Source organism: Lethenteron reissneri, chromosome 3, assembly GCF_015708825.2.
Source record: "Lethenteron reissneri isolate LAM-NWPU_2019-01 chromosome 3, ASM1570882v1, whole genome shotgun sequence".
Taxonomy (NCBI): domain Eukaryota; kingdom Metazoa; phylum Chordata; class Hyperoartia; order Petromyzontiformes; family Petromyzontidae; genus Lethenteron; species Lethenteron reissneri.
In genome coordinates, this window is record NC_083781.1 from 10867186 (window position 1) to 10885578 (window position 18393).

Consider the following 18393-nt stretch of genomic DNA (forward strand, 5'->3'; position numbering starts at 1 on the left):
AATCTTCACCCCCGTTCCCTACCCCACTCCCACGCCCCCCCCCCCACCGTGGGTTCCGACACCCAGTCCAGCGTCGGCTTCATTTCGTGGGAAAGGGCCCTGCAGGCGAGGTTTACGCAAGCCCTCTGACCACATGTACAGAGAGGGGGGGGGGGGAGGTTAAAGAGCCAGCGGTGCTCGAGTGTGGCTGGGGTGAGACAAGGTCGTCGTTTAAAGTCACTTGGGGGAAAAGGGGAGAAAAAAATGAATATACATGTGCCACGTAATGTTATTCGAGCGCGTTTAAATATACATTATATACTGCGCAAAAACAGCCTCGCGCACACCGAGTCTAAATTATAGACCTACGCAACGGTATTTGTCTTCTTGGTTCTTTCGGTAAAGTCACGTAGAATTGAAATAATAAAATAATAAAAATAAAACATAATAAAATAATTCTCACGACGTTTCGGCCACAACGCAAGTAGCCGTCCTCAGGTGGATAACAGGTCTGTCGAGGAGACAGCGTCTGATTGACAAGCCCCAGTCGCTCCAAGCCTGGGGCTTGTCATTCAGACTGTCTCCTCGACACTTGCGTTGTGGCTGAAACGTCGTGAGAATTATTTTATTATGTTTTATTTTTATTATTTTATTATTTCAATTCTACGTGACTTTACCGAAAGAACCAAGAAGATGAATCCCTGCAGTCACGAAAGCTTTACATCGAAATTTAACGGTATTTGTGTTTTTTTTTTTAAATACGCGATATAATACGTAACACATTGCAGTGCATTTAACATTCGCTATATATATCACACCAAGCAGTCGAATACATTCAATACACATTGCCGACAACATCACCGTTAGCCGTCTAGCGCATTTCAAAAACATCATAGACTGCACAATGGAATTCTAGGCCAATTAACAACAATATGACCCCAACGATGTCCCGGCGTTACGCCGCAAATTATGCCAGAATGTTTCTCACCAATATGCGTGCTGGCACATTACCACCCAACCCTAACTACCGGGGATAATAATGATAATAGCAACGCTCTGGGGGACACACAGCTGGGATGTGTTGGGATGATCTGGGTTCAAATCATGATCTGATCTGCCCATGGTATCCAATTGAACTGAAACATCAAGAGGCATTTATATTCTTGATTCTTTCGGTAAAGTCACGTAGAAGGGAAATATAAAATAATACGAATCCCTGCAGTCACGAAAGCTTTAAATAAATAAATAAACTAGAGACGTTTGTCAACAACACCGTGACCTTAATAGAAAACAAAAATCGAAATATGTAACAGGCGATGTTTCGGGCAATGAGCCTTTTTCGAAACCGGTTTAAGCTTGGTTTTCCTGGGGCGTAGTGAGCTGGTCATTGGTTATTGTACAACCGCAAAATTAAATTCCCTTTTATTACACTCAATATGTGGCTTTAATCGCAACTCAGGGTGTTATTAAATATATCGGTTAGACTGTCATGTGGCGAACATTGCTCTCAAGTGGCGGGGGGGTGGGGGGGGGGGAAATTCCACATTCCTATGGCAAAGGGACAAGTCTCTCCAAAAGAAAATCACTGCTGGTTCTTATTTTATCGACCCCGGAGGGAGGTATGATGGGCCGAGTTTCTCCATAGAACGATCACCGTTGATTTCCCACACAAAGTGGTTCCTATTTTATCGACCCCGGAGGGAGGTATGATGGGCCGAGTCTCTCCATAGAACGATCACCGTTGACTTCCCACACAAATTTGTTCCTATTTTATCGAGCCTGGACCGATGGTGGGGGGAGTCTCCCCACTGGACGATTACCGTTGACTTCCTACATAAAGTGGTCGTTATTTTATCGACCGTGTAAGGGAGGGTATGATGGGCCGAGTCAAGCCACCCTTAAGACGGAGATTTGAACCGGCAACCCCCCGCTCGCTCGCCGCTCGCCGTAACGCCGCTTCACCGGCCCGGATAAACCTACAGCGATTGCTCCGTGTATTTTTATTTTAAAACTTGATCATTATTCTCACGATCATCATCGTCGTCGTCGTCGTCATCATTGCGCTCCACAGTTGGGGGAGCTGCGTGTCGTTTGTAACGACGCGGTAGCGGCTCGCCGTGGAAGCCTCGGTGCCGAGCGCGGCTTTGATTTGGTGAAACGACGACCGCAATGCCACGAACGTGCGGCACATCCTGAGTGACCCCCCCACCCACCACCACCCAGCCACCACCCGGCCCCCCACGGGGGGAACAGTTTATTCCTCTGAGCTCAACCACTGCAACGACGGCAAACCGCTGCAATCATTGCAATCATTGCAATCACTGCAATCATTGCAATCAGTGTAAGCACTGAAACCACTGAAACCACTACTACCACTGATACCACTACTACCACTGATACCACTGCTACCACTGATACCACTACTACCACTAATACCACTACTACCACTGATACCACTGCTACCACTGAAACCACTACTACCACTGAAACCACTGCTACCACTGATACCACTACTACCACTGATACCACTACTACCACTGATACCACTACTACCACTGATACCACTGCTACCACTGAAACCACTACTACCACTGAAACCACTGCTACCACTGCTACCACTGATACCACTACTACCACTGATACCACTACTACCACTGATACCACTACTACCACTGATACCACTGCTACCACTGAAACCACTACTACCACTGAAACCACTGCTACCACTGCTACCACTGATACCACTACTACCACTGATACCACTACTACCACTGAAACCACTGCTACCACTGAAACCACTACTACCACTGATACCACTGCTACCACTGATACCACTACTACCACTGAAACCACTACTACCACTGATACCACTACTACCACTGATACCACTGCTACCACTGATACCACTACTACCACTGATACCACTACTACCACTGATACCACTACTACCACTGATACCACTGCTACCACTGAAACCACTACTACCACTGAAACCACTGCTACCACTGATACCACTACTACCACTGATACCACTACTACCACTGATACCACTACTACCACTGATACCACTGCTACCACTGAAACCACTACTACCACTGAAACCACTGCTACCACTGCTACCACTGATACCACTACTACCACTGATACCACTACTACCACTGATACCACTACTACCACTGATACCACTACTACCACTGATACCACTGCTACCACTGAAACCACTACTACCACTGAAACCACTGCTACCACTACTACCACTGAAACCACTACTACCACTGATACCACTACTACCACTGATACCACTACTACCACTGATACTACTGCTACCACTGAAACCACTGCTACCACTGAAACCACTGCTACGACTGCTACCATTGCAAACAATGCAATCGATACAAGTGAGCATGGAGGCAGTGATCCAGTGGTAGAAGCTCCGCATTACTATGGCAGGGGCGAGTCCATCCGTAGGACAACCGCTGTTGACTTCCCCACACATTTCTACTCGGCTTATCGACCCTCAGAGGGATGATGATGATGGGTAGCATGTATGTATGTATTTTGAACCTCCCCCACCCCCACCAACAAGGATTTGAAATACGTGACTTTAATAACAATCATAACAAATAACAGCGTGCGTCAATAACAACAGTGCGTGACCGTAAACAAAAGAATAAAATAAAACCCCCGTATATAACCGGAAACGTTTCGGGCAACGGTCCTCCCACATGGCGCATCGGCCGATATAATGAATAAAATGACGGCGACGAGCGTGGAGCGAGTGCAAGCGCGGTGGAGGGTTGTGAGCGACAGGGGCCACGGCCCGCACGGGCAAAGTGGGGGGGGGGGGGGGGGGCAGGGAGGAGGGGGGCAGCAACGATGATGGAATTGTGTTTCATTTCGCGCGAGCGGCGGCCGTGGCGGGGACCTCGCGTGCCCCGCGCACCCCCCCCCCCCCCCCTCTTCGCTCGCTCGCTCGAAAATCAGTAACTCAAACGCGATTAGGATCCATCGACCCAGCCCCCCACCACCGCCTGCCCCCCCCCAACATCCCCCTATCCCCCCCCCCCCCCCACCAGCCATCCCCTAACCCACGCCGTGGCTCCCCTACCGGGCAGCTGAACGTTCGGAATGGGAGGTTGAGTCGGAGCGAACAACGTGTTGGCGCGCGTGCCGTTCATTAACGCACTCTGACCCGAGGAGCAGAAGGGTTTTGTGCGTCAGCTCCGTCCGTCCGTCCGTCGTCCGTCCACAATGGAAGGGGGCCGCTAAAGCTCAGCAAGTCGTTGCAATGCGAGCGAGACTTTAGCACGCTACCGCGTCGCTCTCAGGGACTCGATTAACGACGACGACAAAGAAATGTTCGATTCAACACATCCGTCGATGGCGCTGCGTGGCCTTCGATAGGTGACATTTCCGACAATGGCACTTTCTCACCGCACATCCACGAGGAAGGGCCATCATAACCCGAACCCGTCGCCTTTCGTACTATTCCCCTCTTGAGGCCGCGGACAGTGACACGGACGCAGGAATGTGTCGGGGATTTTGGTCGCAGCAGTAAACGCGTCGCGGCAACGATCGGAACTGGTCCTGGGCCTCCCCTGGGTCGACTCCTGCCTTTGATTGTTCTACGACCGGTTTGGATTACGAAGCTATTCATTTATTTTTAAATGTACATACCTCTATGTAAATGAGAAAATAAGGTGCCGACGGGATGCACCGAATGCAACTTTCACATCCAATTCGTAGATTTTTTTTTCCCCGACGACAGCTCTGCTGGGAAAAAGACACGACGGTAATTAAAAAAAATTCTAAATTCATGGAAAGAATTTACAAAGAATTATAATGGCAGCGGGGAATCGACGCGGCCCGGGAGAGAGAAACCAATCGAGTCACGGTCACCGGTTGGGTGGGTGGGGGGGGGGGGAAGAGTTGGCACTCGCCGAGCATCGATCCACCATTTATTACCAAACTCACCAGGGAGAGAGCGACGACGCGGCGGATGCCCCGTGGTTGATGCAACCCTTTCCCGTTCCGAAACGGTTTGCAAACGTTGCATGGGGTGGTGCGCGTGCCCGTCCGCCAGCGTTGATTTTATTCAGAGGGGAGGGTATTAGCGCCTCTTGTTTTCATGAAGACGTTGTACCGGTAGTCACCGCGGAGAACCGTAGCGGCACGGCCGCCGCCGCCGCACTCTACGATAGCTGGCGCCAAACTGCGCCGCGCGCCCCTCTCCCGCGTGGCCTTTGACCTTCCGATTCCGATGGCGTGAACGTACGTAGCGGGAACGGAACGGGAAGAAAAACTGATGATGTGCACACGTACGTACGTCATCGGAACGGGTTAATATGGCCCACCATTACACACGCGCACACGCGCACACGCAGCTTCTGCCACGGGGCGCTCTCCGTTGTTACCGTGTGTCCCTCTCTCGCCCTCTGAATATGCAAGTTTTCACACGTATGTGTGTGCGCGCGCGTGTGTGCGCGCGTGTGTGTACGTGTGGGGAGCGGTGGTGTAGCGTTTAGCGCGCTGTGCTACGAACCCGACGATCCGAGTTTGATTCCCACTCACGGCCAACACCAGTGACGATTATTAGAACCGGTCCCGGGCCTCCCCTAGGTCGACCCAGCCTAACATGAGTACCTGGTGCGGTGTGTAAACATCGCTACTAGGCAATGATGGCTGGGCGTGATGTTGGCCACTCACCCCATCATATGCCGTGTCAGCCTTCACAGGTGCTCGCTAACAGCACTTGCCCCAACAGTCTGTTCAGGCTATACGGGGGATCTTTGCCTTTGTTTTGTGTATATGTGTGGAGGAGGCTCGTGGAGGACCCTACTGGTCAGTGAGAGGACAGTCGCCCACCTCGGTGGAGAGATGTTAACTACCTCGACTGGCACACAGGAGGTTGTGAATTTCATCCCGACCCTGAAGCCTGCTGGATATTTTCATGTTCTCCCCGTGGTCGCGTGGATTTTTCACCGGGTCCTCGGGTTTTCCCCTAAACATTTATTAATATAAGTTTATATTTGGCTGCTATGATTTTCAACACGAGGCACTTCGTTGAGCTATCATATGTGGTAGCCAGGTCGCTTCTGAAAAACAGCTATACAGCTCAGTGAGCCTGTCGTGGTAAAATACTAATTATTTATTTTAATTGGCAATGGATCGATTGTGTGTTTGGTAAAAAAAACAATAATAGAACCCAAATTTATTGTTTGGGTTGCGTTTTTAAAATTTGGTGAAGAATTTTGCCAGAAAATTGAGGGTTTAAGAAAAAAATGAGATGTGCTCCTGCTTTGTAAAATGTGTTCCGTATCGCTCGGAGCACTGCAATACAATTCCACGTGATGATGCTGATGATGATGATAAGCCACTTTGTTGAGCTATCATTTGTGGCCAGGTCACTTAAGGAAGCTCCATAGCTCAGTGGGCCTTAGCTGCTAAAATGAAAACATAGTTTAAATATAGTTTAAATATAGTTTGGATTGAGCGACTGGGTGTGCCGTCTGAGTGTCTGAACTGAGGGGGGGGGGGGCGGAGGGGGGAGACAAAGGGGGCCGAGCGTGGGGCATGCCACACCACCCTCCCCCACCCCCTTAATAGGGGCTCAATCATAACATTTGCCCCTAATAGGCGATAAGCATAATCAAGGGATCGTGATCGTTTGAAAGTGTGTGCATACGTACGTGTGTTTTCAATTTCCATTTCCCAGGGGCTTAATTTCAGTCGGAGCAGTCTGGGGCTGAGCTCCAGAAAATATCAATAAGCCCCGAATCTGAATACATAAATATTTATTTATATGCTATATATATATAAACAAAAATATATACTGATTTTCAGCTCTTTAAAGTTTTTTCAAATACCCGTTAAATAATAAAAATCAATGTTGCACGGTGCCGAGGGAAAAAATAATAATAAAACCGCCAGCGGTCTTACAGCCTCAGATGCGGCTGTGTAATATATACGGTTTATAAGGTGAAACGCAAATCATAGTCATTAAAATACGGCCCTGGCGAGACCCGAATATTGACAGCCCACCACTCGCGGGATTTCATATGGAAATTTTCCACATAAGGGATCAAAAAAAAAAAAAACCGTGTCGGTAAGAATCCCAATTCTTACCCCGGCACCTCCTCTTCCCACGCCGAGCGGAATAATCGCCTTTTTATTTTGCCCGGTTGAGGGACGGGGGGCCGCTGCACTGCCGCGTGCCCTCCGGGCGAAGGCCGTGGTCCCGGCGTGCGACGGTGGAGAGATAAAGCGGCGCCGCGGAGATGTGCTCGACAACTCAAAGATCCGCGTGCGAGCCAGCCAGCCACGGCATGACCTCCTCCTCACTCCGACGATGCCCGCAGGAAGGCCTGGGAGTTTCTCATCATCTGTGCGGTGATGCACCAACCCCTTGTTGCTGCTGCTGCTGCCGCCTCTCCACATAGTAAATATTTGTTTTATTAGAGACCGAAACGGGAGGAACCTTCTTCACAATCCTGGCTATCGCCTGATGAAGCTGGTTGTTGCTATTGTTGTTGTAATCACCGGTGGAAAGTCACGGAACTCGAATTGTAAATGTTGTGGGTTTACTCTCCAACACACCGGTGTGCTGAACGAGTCACTAATTGACACTTTTTCTGTACGTGACAAACCTTACTGATCGGCTGTGTCGAGTGGTGGCGGGTTTAACGACACATTTATTATCCGCGCGATCTAACCCACAAAAAACCTCTATCATGGATAGCTCCGGTCGCAGAAGCCTGCGTGTCGAATGCCACGTCTTTTCCCTCGTCGAAATCAACACAAACTCGTGGGTGTACGTACGTCCTGTTGAACTTCTTTCGCACACCGTAACGTATCCAATCGGAGGTGCGGGGGGGGTGAAGGTCAACAAACTAAACACAACAAATAAACAAGCAGCTCTACAGAGATGGGTGGGTGGCGATCACCCCCATCGCCAACCGCCCCCCTTACCCCGCCTGCCCTCCCCCGCGCCCCCTCCCACACGGATCCGCCACTCGCCTGCCTCTGCGTCTCTCCTCCACAGCCACACGTGCCCTCCTCTCCTCAGCACCCCGCGCCCTCTCCATCCCTGTGTCCTGTTGGGGGCGGAGTCGGTTGGGAGAGAGTTTGGGGGGGGGGTAAGAGAGAGGGGGGGAGGTGGGGACATCGAGAGGCAACGTCAAGTGGATGTTCACAATGGCCACCACCTCCACCGCAGCGGTGTCGTGAAAGACCCCGGGGAGGGGCGGGCGGGGGGGTTATTGGCCTACTCCTCCACACCGACCACACGCTTTGCCCCACATATTGGTAGAGGGCATTTTCATTTTTTTGACACTGCATTTGTCTTTGGTAAACGTGGCCTTGGGCCTTGTGGAATGGAAGGCGGCTCTATAAAAAAATTCGTGTTGTTATCATCATCATCATGATTATTGCACGAGGGCGACGGTGCGGCCAGCACCACCGCACGCCCAGGGCCAGCTTTGTCTGCCCGGTGGCGACGTTTCGGTGTCCGTCACCGCCGTTGTCGGTCGCGAGCGGGAATCGAACTCGGGCCGCCGGGTTCAACCCGGGAAGGTTGCGAGTTCCAAATCCCGGTTGTGGTGGAGGGGGGCAGGGGGGGTGTGTCTGAACCCATCATCATCTGTCTTGGGTCGATAGAATGAGCACCACTTTGTTGAGAAGTCAACAGTGGATGTCCTACGGATGGACTCCCCCCCCACCCGCCACAGTCATGTGGAACTTCCACTACTGGCTCAGGGCTGTAAACGGGAGATAAGCACCGCCTGAATGCTCGTTCGAGCAGGTGGTGTGTATGGTACACACCCCGCCGCACACAGCGAGTGGGTGAGCGAGTGGGTGGGTTCATGGGTGAATGGCCGAGTATGGTACAGGGGGTGCGTACAGGGGGTGCGTACAGGGGGTGCGTACAGGGGGTGCGTACAGGGGGTGCGAACAGGGGGGGCGTACAGGGGGCGCGTACAGGGGGTGCGTACAGGGGGGGCGTACAGGGGGTGCGTACCGGGGGTGCGTACAGGGGGTGCGTACAGGGGGTGCGTACAGGGGGTGCGTACCGGGGGTGCGTACAGGGGGTGCGTACAGGGGGTGCGTACAGGGGGTGCGTACAGGCGGGGCGTACAGGGGGTGCGTACAGGGGGTGCGTACAGGGGGTGCGTACAGGGGTGCGTACAGGGGGTGCGTACAGGGGGTGCGTACAGGGGGTGCGTACAGGGGGTGCGTACAGGGGGTGCGTACAGGCGGCGCGTACAGGCGGCGCGTACAGGCGGCGCGTACAGGCGGCGCGTACAGGTGGCGTGTACATGCGGCGCGTACAGGTGGCGCGTACAGGCGGAGTGCATCGCTGGGCACGCGTGCGGTGCCATCGGCCTCTCCGGCAAATCCCGTGCGAGAGCCGCTCCACGCGTGACCCAATCCCCTCTCGCGCGCGACCAGCAGCAGCAGCAGTGACGTCACGGGGGCAGCCCGGGCTGACAGCTCCCCACCACATCCCCCCCCCACGCCACCCCCACCTCGCCTCCCTCCCCAGGCCCTCACCCACCCCAGCAATTTCAGCACCATCTCCCCCCCCCCCCGGTCCCGGGCTCAATGATTCCCAGCTCGAGCTGGCAGGCGAGCGTCTCTGTAATTATCCACGTGTCGGGGCTTCTACCGCTCAGCATGCGACCGACGGCCGACACCGCTGATGAATTAATACATTTTTTTTTTACTGAAACCGCATCGTCCTCTGCGCCGGGTTGCGCCGCGCGTCGTTTCGGTTGCGATGACCGACGGTTCGCTCCGACGGTCCTGGGAAAAGTTTCTTCGGGAGCCGGTGGGTTTGTGTGTGTGCGTGTGTCTGTGGTGTGTGTTTTTTGTAGGGGGGAGTGGTAGTGTAGCGGTTAGCGCGCTGCACTAAGAACCTTGCGACTCGAGTTCAATTCCCGCTCACGGCCAACACCGGTGACGATTATCTGAACCGGTCCTGGGCTTCCTCTAGGTCGACTCAGCCTCAAATGAGTACCTGATGCGATGTGTAAACATCGCCACTGGGGGGACAAAGGCGGCCGGGCGTGGTGTTGGTCACCCAGCCCCTCCTGTGCCGGTGCCTTTCAAAGGTGCTCGCTAACAGCACTTGCCCCAACAGTCTGTTACAGGCTATACGGGGGATCTTTGTCCTTGTGTGCTTTTGTGTTGATGTGGGCGAGTGAGCAAGTGGGTGAGTTAGTGGATGAATGGATGAGTGGGTGGTTGAGTGAGTGGGTGGGTGATTGAGTGAGTGGGTGATTGGGTTAGTAGCTGAGTGAGTGGGTGGTTGAATGAGTGGATCACCAGTGGCTGAGTAAATGGGTAGGTGATTGAGTGAGTGGGTGGGTGAGCGAATGGGTGAGTGAGTGGATGGGCAGTGGCTGAGTGAGTGGGTGAGTGGGTGAGTGAGTTGGTGAGAGGGTGAGTGTGTAGGTGGGTGAGCGAATGGGTGGGTGAATGAATGGCTGAGTGAGTGGGTGGGTGAGTGGCTGAATAAGTGGGTGGGTGAGTGAGTGGATGGGCAGTGGCTGAGTGAGTGGATGAGTGAGTTGGTGAGAGGGTCATTTTGTAGGTGAGCGAGTGGGTGGGTGAGCGAGTGAGTGAGTGAGTGGGTGGGTCAGTGGGCGGGCGGGCAATTCACCAAATCTCAAAGAGACGATGCAAACCGATTGGCTCAATCACCTACACGCGAACCTCTCCTCTCTAAACCGCTCCGCTCTCCCCTTCACCGGCCGTTGCGCAACCGACAAGACGACTCCACCTCCACCGTTCCGTCGGCGAGAGCGAGCGAGGGAGCGACACACCCAACGTCCACCCACGGTCCACGACTTCCTCTCCACCGCGCTGCGTCGCGAAGGAGACGCTCGTTAAAGCCGCCGTGAGCTACGTCGCGAGCGGTGGTGGGAGGGGGACCTTTCCGCCAGGGGCTCCCAGCGACTTCGCGCTCCTTCCACTCGCTGCATGGCGATCGGCGCCCCCCCCCCACCGCGCCAGCCCTGAGCCACTGGTGGAAGTTCCACATTACTATGGCAGGGGCGAGTCCACAACCAATGTTCATTTCCCCTGCAAAGTGGTGCTCGTTTTATCGACCCCCAGAGGGATGACGATGGGCTGCACGCATGTATGTTGAACTTCTTTCGCACCGTACGTAGCCAACCGTGCTAACCGCAGGTGCAGGGCAACAAACAGCTGTTGCTGCTGCACGGCTTACCGATGGCGCTCTCGGCTCGTGCCGCCACGTGCCGTTCGGCTGCCGGCAACTTCTTCGGGAACTGCACCGTTAGACTCGCTAACGTGCACTTGCCCCGGCAGTCCGCTCAATGCTATATGGGGGATCTTTGTCTTTTTTACGCGTGTGTACATGCCTGTAAATGTGGGGAGCGGTGGTGTAGCGGTTAGCGCTACGCTGCGCCACGAACCCGGCGACACGAGTTCGATTCCCGCTCACGGCCAACACCGGTGACGATTATCTGAACTGGTCTTGGGCCTGCCCTAGGTCGATTCAGCCTTAAATGAGTACCTGGTGCGGTGTGTAAACATCGCCACTGGGGAGACAAAGGCGGTCGGGCGTGGTGCTGGCCACCCACCCCCTCGTGTACCGTGCAGGCCTTCATAGGTGCTCGCTAACAGCACTTGCCCCTACATTATGTTAAGGCAATATGGGGGATCTTTGTCTATACCTGTAGATGCGTGTGTGTGTAAGCGATGCAATCCCATCAGGTCGTACTCATTTTACCAACCCCAAAGGGTTTATGACGATGATGACAGCTGTTGCTGTTACCGCTGCTGATGATGATGCTGATGATGGCATGGAGTCAACCCTGGCAAAGATTTCAACTCAAGGCTTCACACCTTACCTGGCCTGCTTCGTGTCTCAATTAATTTGCCCAAAGCAAATTGATCAAACCGCGATACGAGTACGGTTCCAGAAAACGCGAGTATCTGCAATTGTACTGTAGTAGCGTATTTAAGGAAATAAACGCCACACATTATCATTTCCTGCCGGGGTTCTGCAAAATTTAGACTTCCACGTCTGTGTGGCTTTTCGGACAAAATAACGAGGGTGCGCTCACTGCTGCTGCTATTACTGCTGCTGTTGCTGCTGCTATTACTGCTGCTGTTGCTGCTGCTATTACTGCTGCTGCTATTACTGCTGCTGTTGCTGCTATCGCTGCTCCTGCTGCTGTTATTGCTGCTATCGCTGCTGCTGCTGCTGCTGTTGCTATCGCTGCTGCTGCTATTACTGCTGCTGTTGCTGCTATCGCTGCTGCTGCTATTATTGCTGCTATTACTGCTGCTGTTGCTATCGCTGCTGCTGCTATTACTGCTGCTGCTGCTATTACTGCTGCTGTTGCTGCTATCGCTGCTCCTGCTGCTATTACTGCTGCTGTTGCTACTATCGCTGCTGCTGCTGCTATTACTGCTGCTGTTGCCGCTATCGCTGCTGCTGCTATTACTGCTGCTGTTGCTGCTATCGCTGCTCCTGTTGCTATTACTGCTATCGCTGCTATTGCTGCTACTGATATTATTGCTATTTCTATCACTACTGCTGCTATTACTGCTATTGCTGCTGCTATTACTGATAATGCTAGCACTGCTGCTGCTGCTACTACTGCTATTGCTGCTGCTATTGCTATCACTGCTGCTGCTATTACGGCTGCTGTCATTGCTGTAGTTACTACTGCTGCTATTGTTATCACTGCTGTTACTATTACTGCTGCTGCTATCACTATCGCTGCTATTACTGCTGCTGATATTGTTGCATTTGCTATGACTGCTGACGAATATTGATGTTGCTATCACTGCTGCTACTATTGCTGCTGCTGTTGCTAAAGCTATTAGTTGCTGCTGCTATTGCTGCTGCTGCTACTACTGCTGCTATTGCTATCTATGTTGCTGCTGCTGCTATTACTACCGCTGCTGCTGCTGCTATTACTATCGCTGCTGCCACTGTTATGACTGCTGCTGCTGCGGCAATAAAGTCTGCAATGCATCACCCTCCACCGCCTCCGCATGCAGTGATAGACGTGAGTGACAGAAACCGAATGTGCCCCGATGTAAAATTAAAATATGCAAATGCAGGTGTGCTCTGCCCTTGGGTATCTTGGTATTTTATGCGCGCGTGTACCGGTGCGTGCGTGCATGCCGGTGAGTGCATGTGTGCGTGCGTGTGTGCGTGCGTGCGTGTGTGCATGTGTGCGTGCATGTGTGCGTGTGTGCAACAACGAGCGGAGCGCCGGGCGGCTAAAATGCGGCATCTACCACGCATCTCAGTCAGCCAACCCATGGCAACCTGGGTCAGTTCCACGAGACCTCCTGTCAGCGGCAGCCTTCGCCACTTCACGTGCCCTCAAAGCCCACGTGGCCTCAAAGTGCACCTGGCCTGGCACAGGCGCCGTGGTGACATCCACCGCCACTTTGTGTTGGTATTGGTGCAGATGAGCACGTGTGCGTGTGCACGCGTGGGGAGCGGTGGCACGGTGGTTAGCGCGCTGCGCTACGAACCCGGCGGTCCGAGTTCGATTCTCGCTCACGGCCAATTACAGTGACGATTATCTGAACCGGTCCTGGGCCTCCCCTAGGTCTACTCAGCCTCAAGTGTGTACCCGGCGCGGTGTGTAAACATCGCCACTGGGGAGACAAAGGCGGCCGGGCGTGGTGCTGGCCACCCACCCCCTCGTGTGCCGTTCCGGCCTTCACAGGTGCTCGCTAACAGCACTTGCCCCAATCGTCTGTTTAGGCTATACGGGGGACCTTTGTCTTTGTCGGGTACGCATATATGTCTTTATTTATTTATTCCATAGCAAGCATCGGGACACCGTATGCAAATTTTGTTATTTTGGCCGAGTGAGCGAGAAGGAGCATATCCGATGCTGTGAACCCAATATTTCCCAATATTTGTTTAATATTTTTTTAATTCATCGTAGCTGCGATAAAAAAAAAAATTTGGTTTAAAAAAAAAACCCGCACCAGTACAGTTCAAAATATATTTTAGCGCAGAATATTGGGGCTTCGTAACGAAATGTGAATATTATTTATATATTTAAGCTCGCATCTTGTCCACGCTTGCTGCTGCTGCTGATGCTGCTGCTGATGCTGCTGATGCTGATGATGCTGCTGATGATGCTGCTGCTGATGCTGCTGCTGCTGATGCTGCTGCTGCTGATGATGCTGCTGCTGATGCTGCTGATGATGATGATGCTGCTGATGATGATGCTGCTGATGCTGTTGCTGATAATGCTGCTGATGCTGAGGCTGCTGATGATGCTGCTGATGCTGCTGCTGATGATGCTGCTGATGATGATGCTGCTGATGATGATGCTGCTGATGCTGCTGCTGCTGATGCTGCTGCTGCTCCTGATGATGCTGCTGATGATGCTGCTGCTGCTGATGATGCTGCTGCTGCAGAATGAGCGATGCGTCTCTTGCCCGTGGCAGGGTCTGGTGGTTGTCGTGGCAACAGCGGCCAGATTCTTGGCAAACTGCCAGTGTGGGATTAGCCCTCTGTGGCATGCGGAGACAGAGACACGGAGAGACACAGAGAGAGACACAGAGAGAGACACAGAGAGAGAGACACAGAGAGAGACACAGAGAGAGACACAGAGAGAGAGACAGAGAGAGAGAGACACACAGAGAGACACACAGAGAGAGAGAGATACAGAGAGAGACACAGAGACACAGAGAGAGACACAGAGAGAGAGACACAGAGATAGAGAGACACACACAGAGAGAGACAGAGACACAGAGAGAGAAAGAGACACAGAGAGAGACAGAGACACAGAGAGAGAGAGAGACAGAGACACAGAGAGAGAGACACAGAGAGAGAGACACAGAGAGAGACACACAGAGAGAGAGACAGAGACACAGAGAGACACAGAGAGACACAGAGAGAGACACAGAGAGACACAGAGAGACACAGAGAGAGACAGAGACACAGAGAGACACAGAGAGACACAGACAGAGACACAGAGAGAGACACAGAGAGACACAGAGAGAGATATATAGAGAGAGAGACAGAGACACAGAGAAAGAGAGACACAGAGAGAGACACAGAGAGACACAGAGAGAGACACAGAGAGAGAGAGATATATAGAGAGAAGGAAGAGCTCAAGAGAGAGGGGCAGATGGAGAGAGAGATGCAGAGAGATGGAGAGAATGATCAAATGACAAACAGCGACACAGAGAGAGAGACGAGACTGAAATGATGAACGAAGCAAAGTGCCGAATAGACCGAGCCATCTTCTTGTTTCCTCTGATCGTAAAAAAAAACAGAGAGAGACGGTGACAGAGAGAAAGAGGTAAAGGCAGATACAGAGAAGAGAGAGAAACAGCGGAGTGGAGGAGAGTGGAGGTGTCACCCTCCTGACCGCGCGTTCGTCTTGCTCACCCCGCCTGAGAGGGAGGGGGGAGCAGCTAAGAAGTAGAGCACCTGGGTGGGTGGTGAGGGTGGTGAGGGTGGTGAGTGTGGTGAGGGTGGTGAGGGTGGTGAGGGTGGTGAGGTGGGAGTGGTGAGTGTGGTGAGTGAGGTGAGGTGAGTGAGGTGAGTGTTGAGTGAGGTGAGTGTGGTGGGGGTGGTGAGTAAGGTGAGGGTGGTGAGGGTGGTGAGTGAGTGTGGTGAGGGTGGTGAATGAGTGTGGTGGGGGTGGTGAGTGAGGTGAGGGAGGTGAGTGAGGGTGGTGAGGTGGGGGAGGTGAGGGTGGTGAGGGAGGTGATGGTGGTGAGTGTGGTGAGTGAGGTGAGGGAGGTGAGGTGGGGTGAGTGTGGTGAGTGAGGTGGGGAGGTGGGGGAGGTGAGTGAGGTGGGGGAGGTGAGTGAGGTGAGTGAGGTGGGGGTGGTGAGTGAGGTGGGTGTAGTGAGTGAGATGGGGGAGGTGAGGGTGGTGAAATGGGGGAGGTGAGGGTGGTGAGGGTGGTGATGGTGGTGAGGTGAGTGAGGTGAGTGAGGTGGGGGTGGTGAGTGAGGTGACGGAGGTGAGGGTGGTGAGTGAGGTGAGGGAGGTGAGGGTGGTGAGTGAGGTGGGGGAGGTGAGTGAGGTGAGTGTGGTGAGTGAGGTGAGGGTGGTGAGGGTGGTGAGGGTGGTGAGGGTGGTGAGGTGGGAGTGGTGAGTGTGGTGAGTGAGGTGAGGTGAGTGAGGTGAGTGTTGAGTGAGGTGAGTGTGGTGGGGGTGGTGAGTGAGGTGAGGGTGGTGAGGGTGGTGAGTGAGTGTGGTGAGGGTGGTGAATGAGTGTGGTGGGGGTGGTGAGTGAGGTGAGGGAGGTGAGTGAGGGTGGTGAGGTGGGGGAGGTGAGGGTGGTGAGGGAGGTGAGGGTGGTGAGTGTGGTGAGTGAGGTGAGGGAGGTGAGGTGGGGTGAGTGTGGTGAGTGAGGTGGGGAGGTGGGGGAGGTGAGTGAGGTGGGGGAGGTGAGTGAGGTGAGTGAGGTGGGGGTGGTGAGTGAGGTGGGTGTAGTGAGTGAGATGGGGGAGGTGAGGGTGGTGAAATGGGGGAGGTGAGGGTGGTGAGGGTGGTGATGGTGGTGAGGTGAGTGAGGTGAGTGAGGTGGGGGTGGTGAGTGAGGTGACGGAGGTGAGGGTGGTGAGTGAGGTGAGGGAGGTGAGGGTGGTGAGTGAGGTGGGGGAGGTGAGTGAGGTGAGTGTGGTGAGTGAGGTGAGGGTGGTGAGGGTGGTGAGGGTGGTGAGTGTGGTGAGTGAGGTGGGGGTGGTGAGTGAGGTGAGGGAGGTGAGGGTGGTGAGTGAGGTGGGGGAGGTGAGTGAGGTGAGTGTGGTGAGTGAGGTGAGGGTGGTGAGGGTGGTGAGGGTGGTGAGTGTGGTGAGTGAGGTGGGGGTGGTGAGTGAGGTGAGGGAGGTGAGGGTGGTGAGTGAGGTGGGGGAGGTGAGTGAGGTGAGTGAGGGTGGTGAGGTGGTGGGGGGGGGAGGTGGGGGTGGTGAGGGTGGTGAGGTGAGTGAGGTGAGGGTGGTGAGTGTAGTGAGTGAGGTGGGGGTGGTGAGAGAGGTGATGGTGGTGAGGTGAGTGAAGTGGGGGTGGTGAGTGAGGTGGCGGGGGGGTGAGGTGAGGGTGGTGAGGTGGGTGAGGTGAGGGTGGTGAGGGAGGTGAGGGAGGTGGGGGTGGTGAGTGAGGTGGGGGAGGTGGGGGTGGTGAGTGAGGTGAGGGAGGTGAGGGTGGTGAGTGAGGTGGGGGAGGTGGGGGTGGTGAGTGAGGTGAGGGAGGTGAGGGTGGTGAGTGAGGTGGGGGAGGTGAGGGTGGTGAGTGAGGTGAGTGAGGTGAGGGTGGAGAGTGAGGTGAGTGAGGTGAGTGAGGTGAGGGTGGTGAGTGAGGTGGGGGTGGTGAGGGTGGTGAGGTGGGGGGGGTGATTGAGGTGGGGGTGGAGAGTGAGGTGAGGGTGGTGAGTGAGGTGAGTGACGTGAGTGGGGTGAGGGTGGTGAGTGAGGTGGGGGTGGTGAGGGTGGTGAGTGAGGTGGGGGTGGTGAGGGTGGTGAGGGTGGTGAGTGAGGTGGGGGTGGTGATTGAGGTGGGGGTGGCGAGTGAAGTGGGGGAGGTGGGGGTGGTGAGTGAGGTGAGGACGGTGAGGTGGGGGTGGTGAGTGAGGTGGGGGTGGAGAGTGAGGTGAGGGTGGTGAGGTGGGGGTGGTGAGTGAGGTAGGGGTGGAGAGTGAGGTGAGTGAGGTGAGTGTGGTGAGGGTGGTGAGTGTGGTGAGTGAGGTGGGGGAGGTGAGGTGAGGGTGGTGAGGTGAGTGAGTCGGGGTGAGGCGGGGTGAGCAAGACGAACGCGCGGTCAGGAGGGTGACAACGATTCACGCCAAGCTCCCAATTAGCGCGGCGACGTGAACACGCCGCGTGAGGGAACAGGATGGGAGGTGCAGCGGTTAGCGCGCTTGAGGGAACAGGATGGGAGGTGCAGCGGTTAGCGCACGCTGCCACACTCTGCACCCTGGCGACCCGGGTACGGTGAAGTGTGGTCCAACTACCACCACGGTCGACACAACACGGGGGGGGTCTTCATCTAGCAGTGGAGTGACAAGGCAGCCGTGGATTATCAATGCACGAGACGACCAAGACAAAGATCCCCCGTATAGCCTTGACAGACTGTTGGGGCAAGTGCTGTCGGCGAGCGCGGAGGCCGGCACGGCGCACGAGGGGGTGGGTGGCCAGCACCGCGCCTGGCCGCCTTTGTCTCCCCAGTGGCGATGTTTACTACACACCGCGCCAGGGACTCGCACGTACATATGAGCCATGCGACCATGCGTAGTAGTAGTAGCGGTAGTAACGGCGGTGTTGGTAATGATGACGATAGCGATCTTTTTATAAAATTAAAACTATTTTATTTTAGCAGGTAAGGCCCAGTTAGCTACACGGCTCTTTTCCAGAAGTGACCTGGCCACAAATGGTAGCTCAACGAAG

General features: G+C 54.2%; 1 protein-coding gene across 1 annotated transcript in view; it reads right to left on the reverse strand.

Annotated features, from left to right (window-relative positions):
• LOC133347923 (trinucleotide repeat-containing gene 6C protein-like) overlaps positions 1–18393 on the reverse strand; it is a 125587-nt gene that overhangs the window by 86531 nt on the left and 20663 nt on the right. The window contains exon 4 of the mRNA XM_061560679.1: positions 7996–8072. Coding sequence (XP_061416663.1) covers positions 7996–8072 — 77 coding nt within the window. The remainder of the gene's footprint in view (positions 1–7995; positions 8073–18393) is intronic.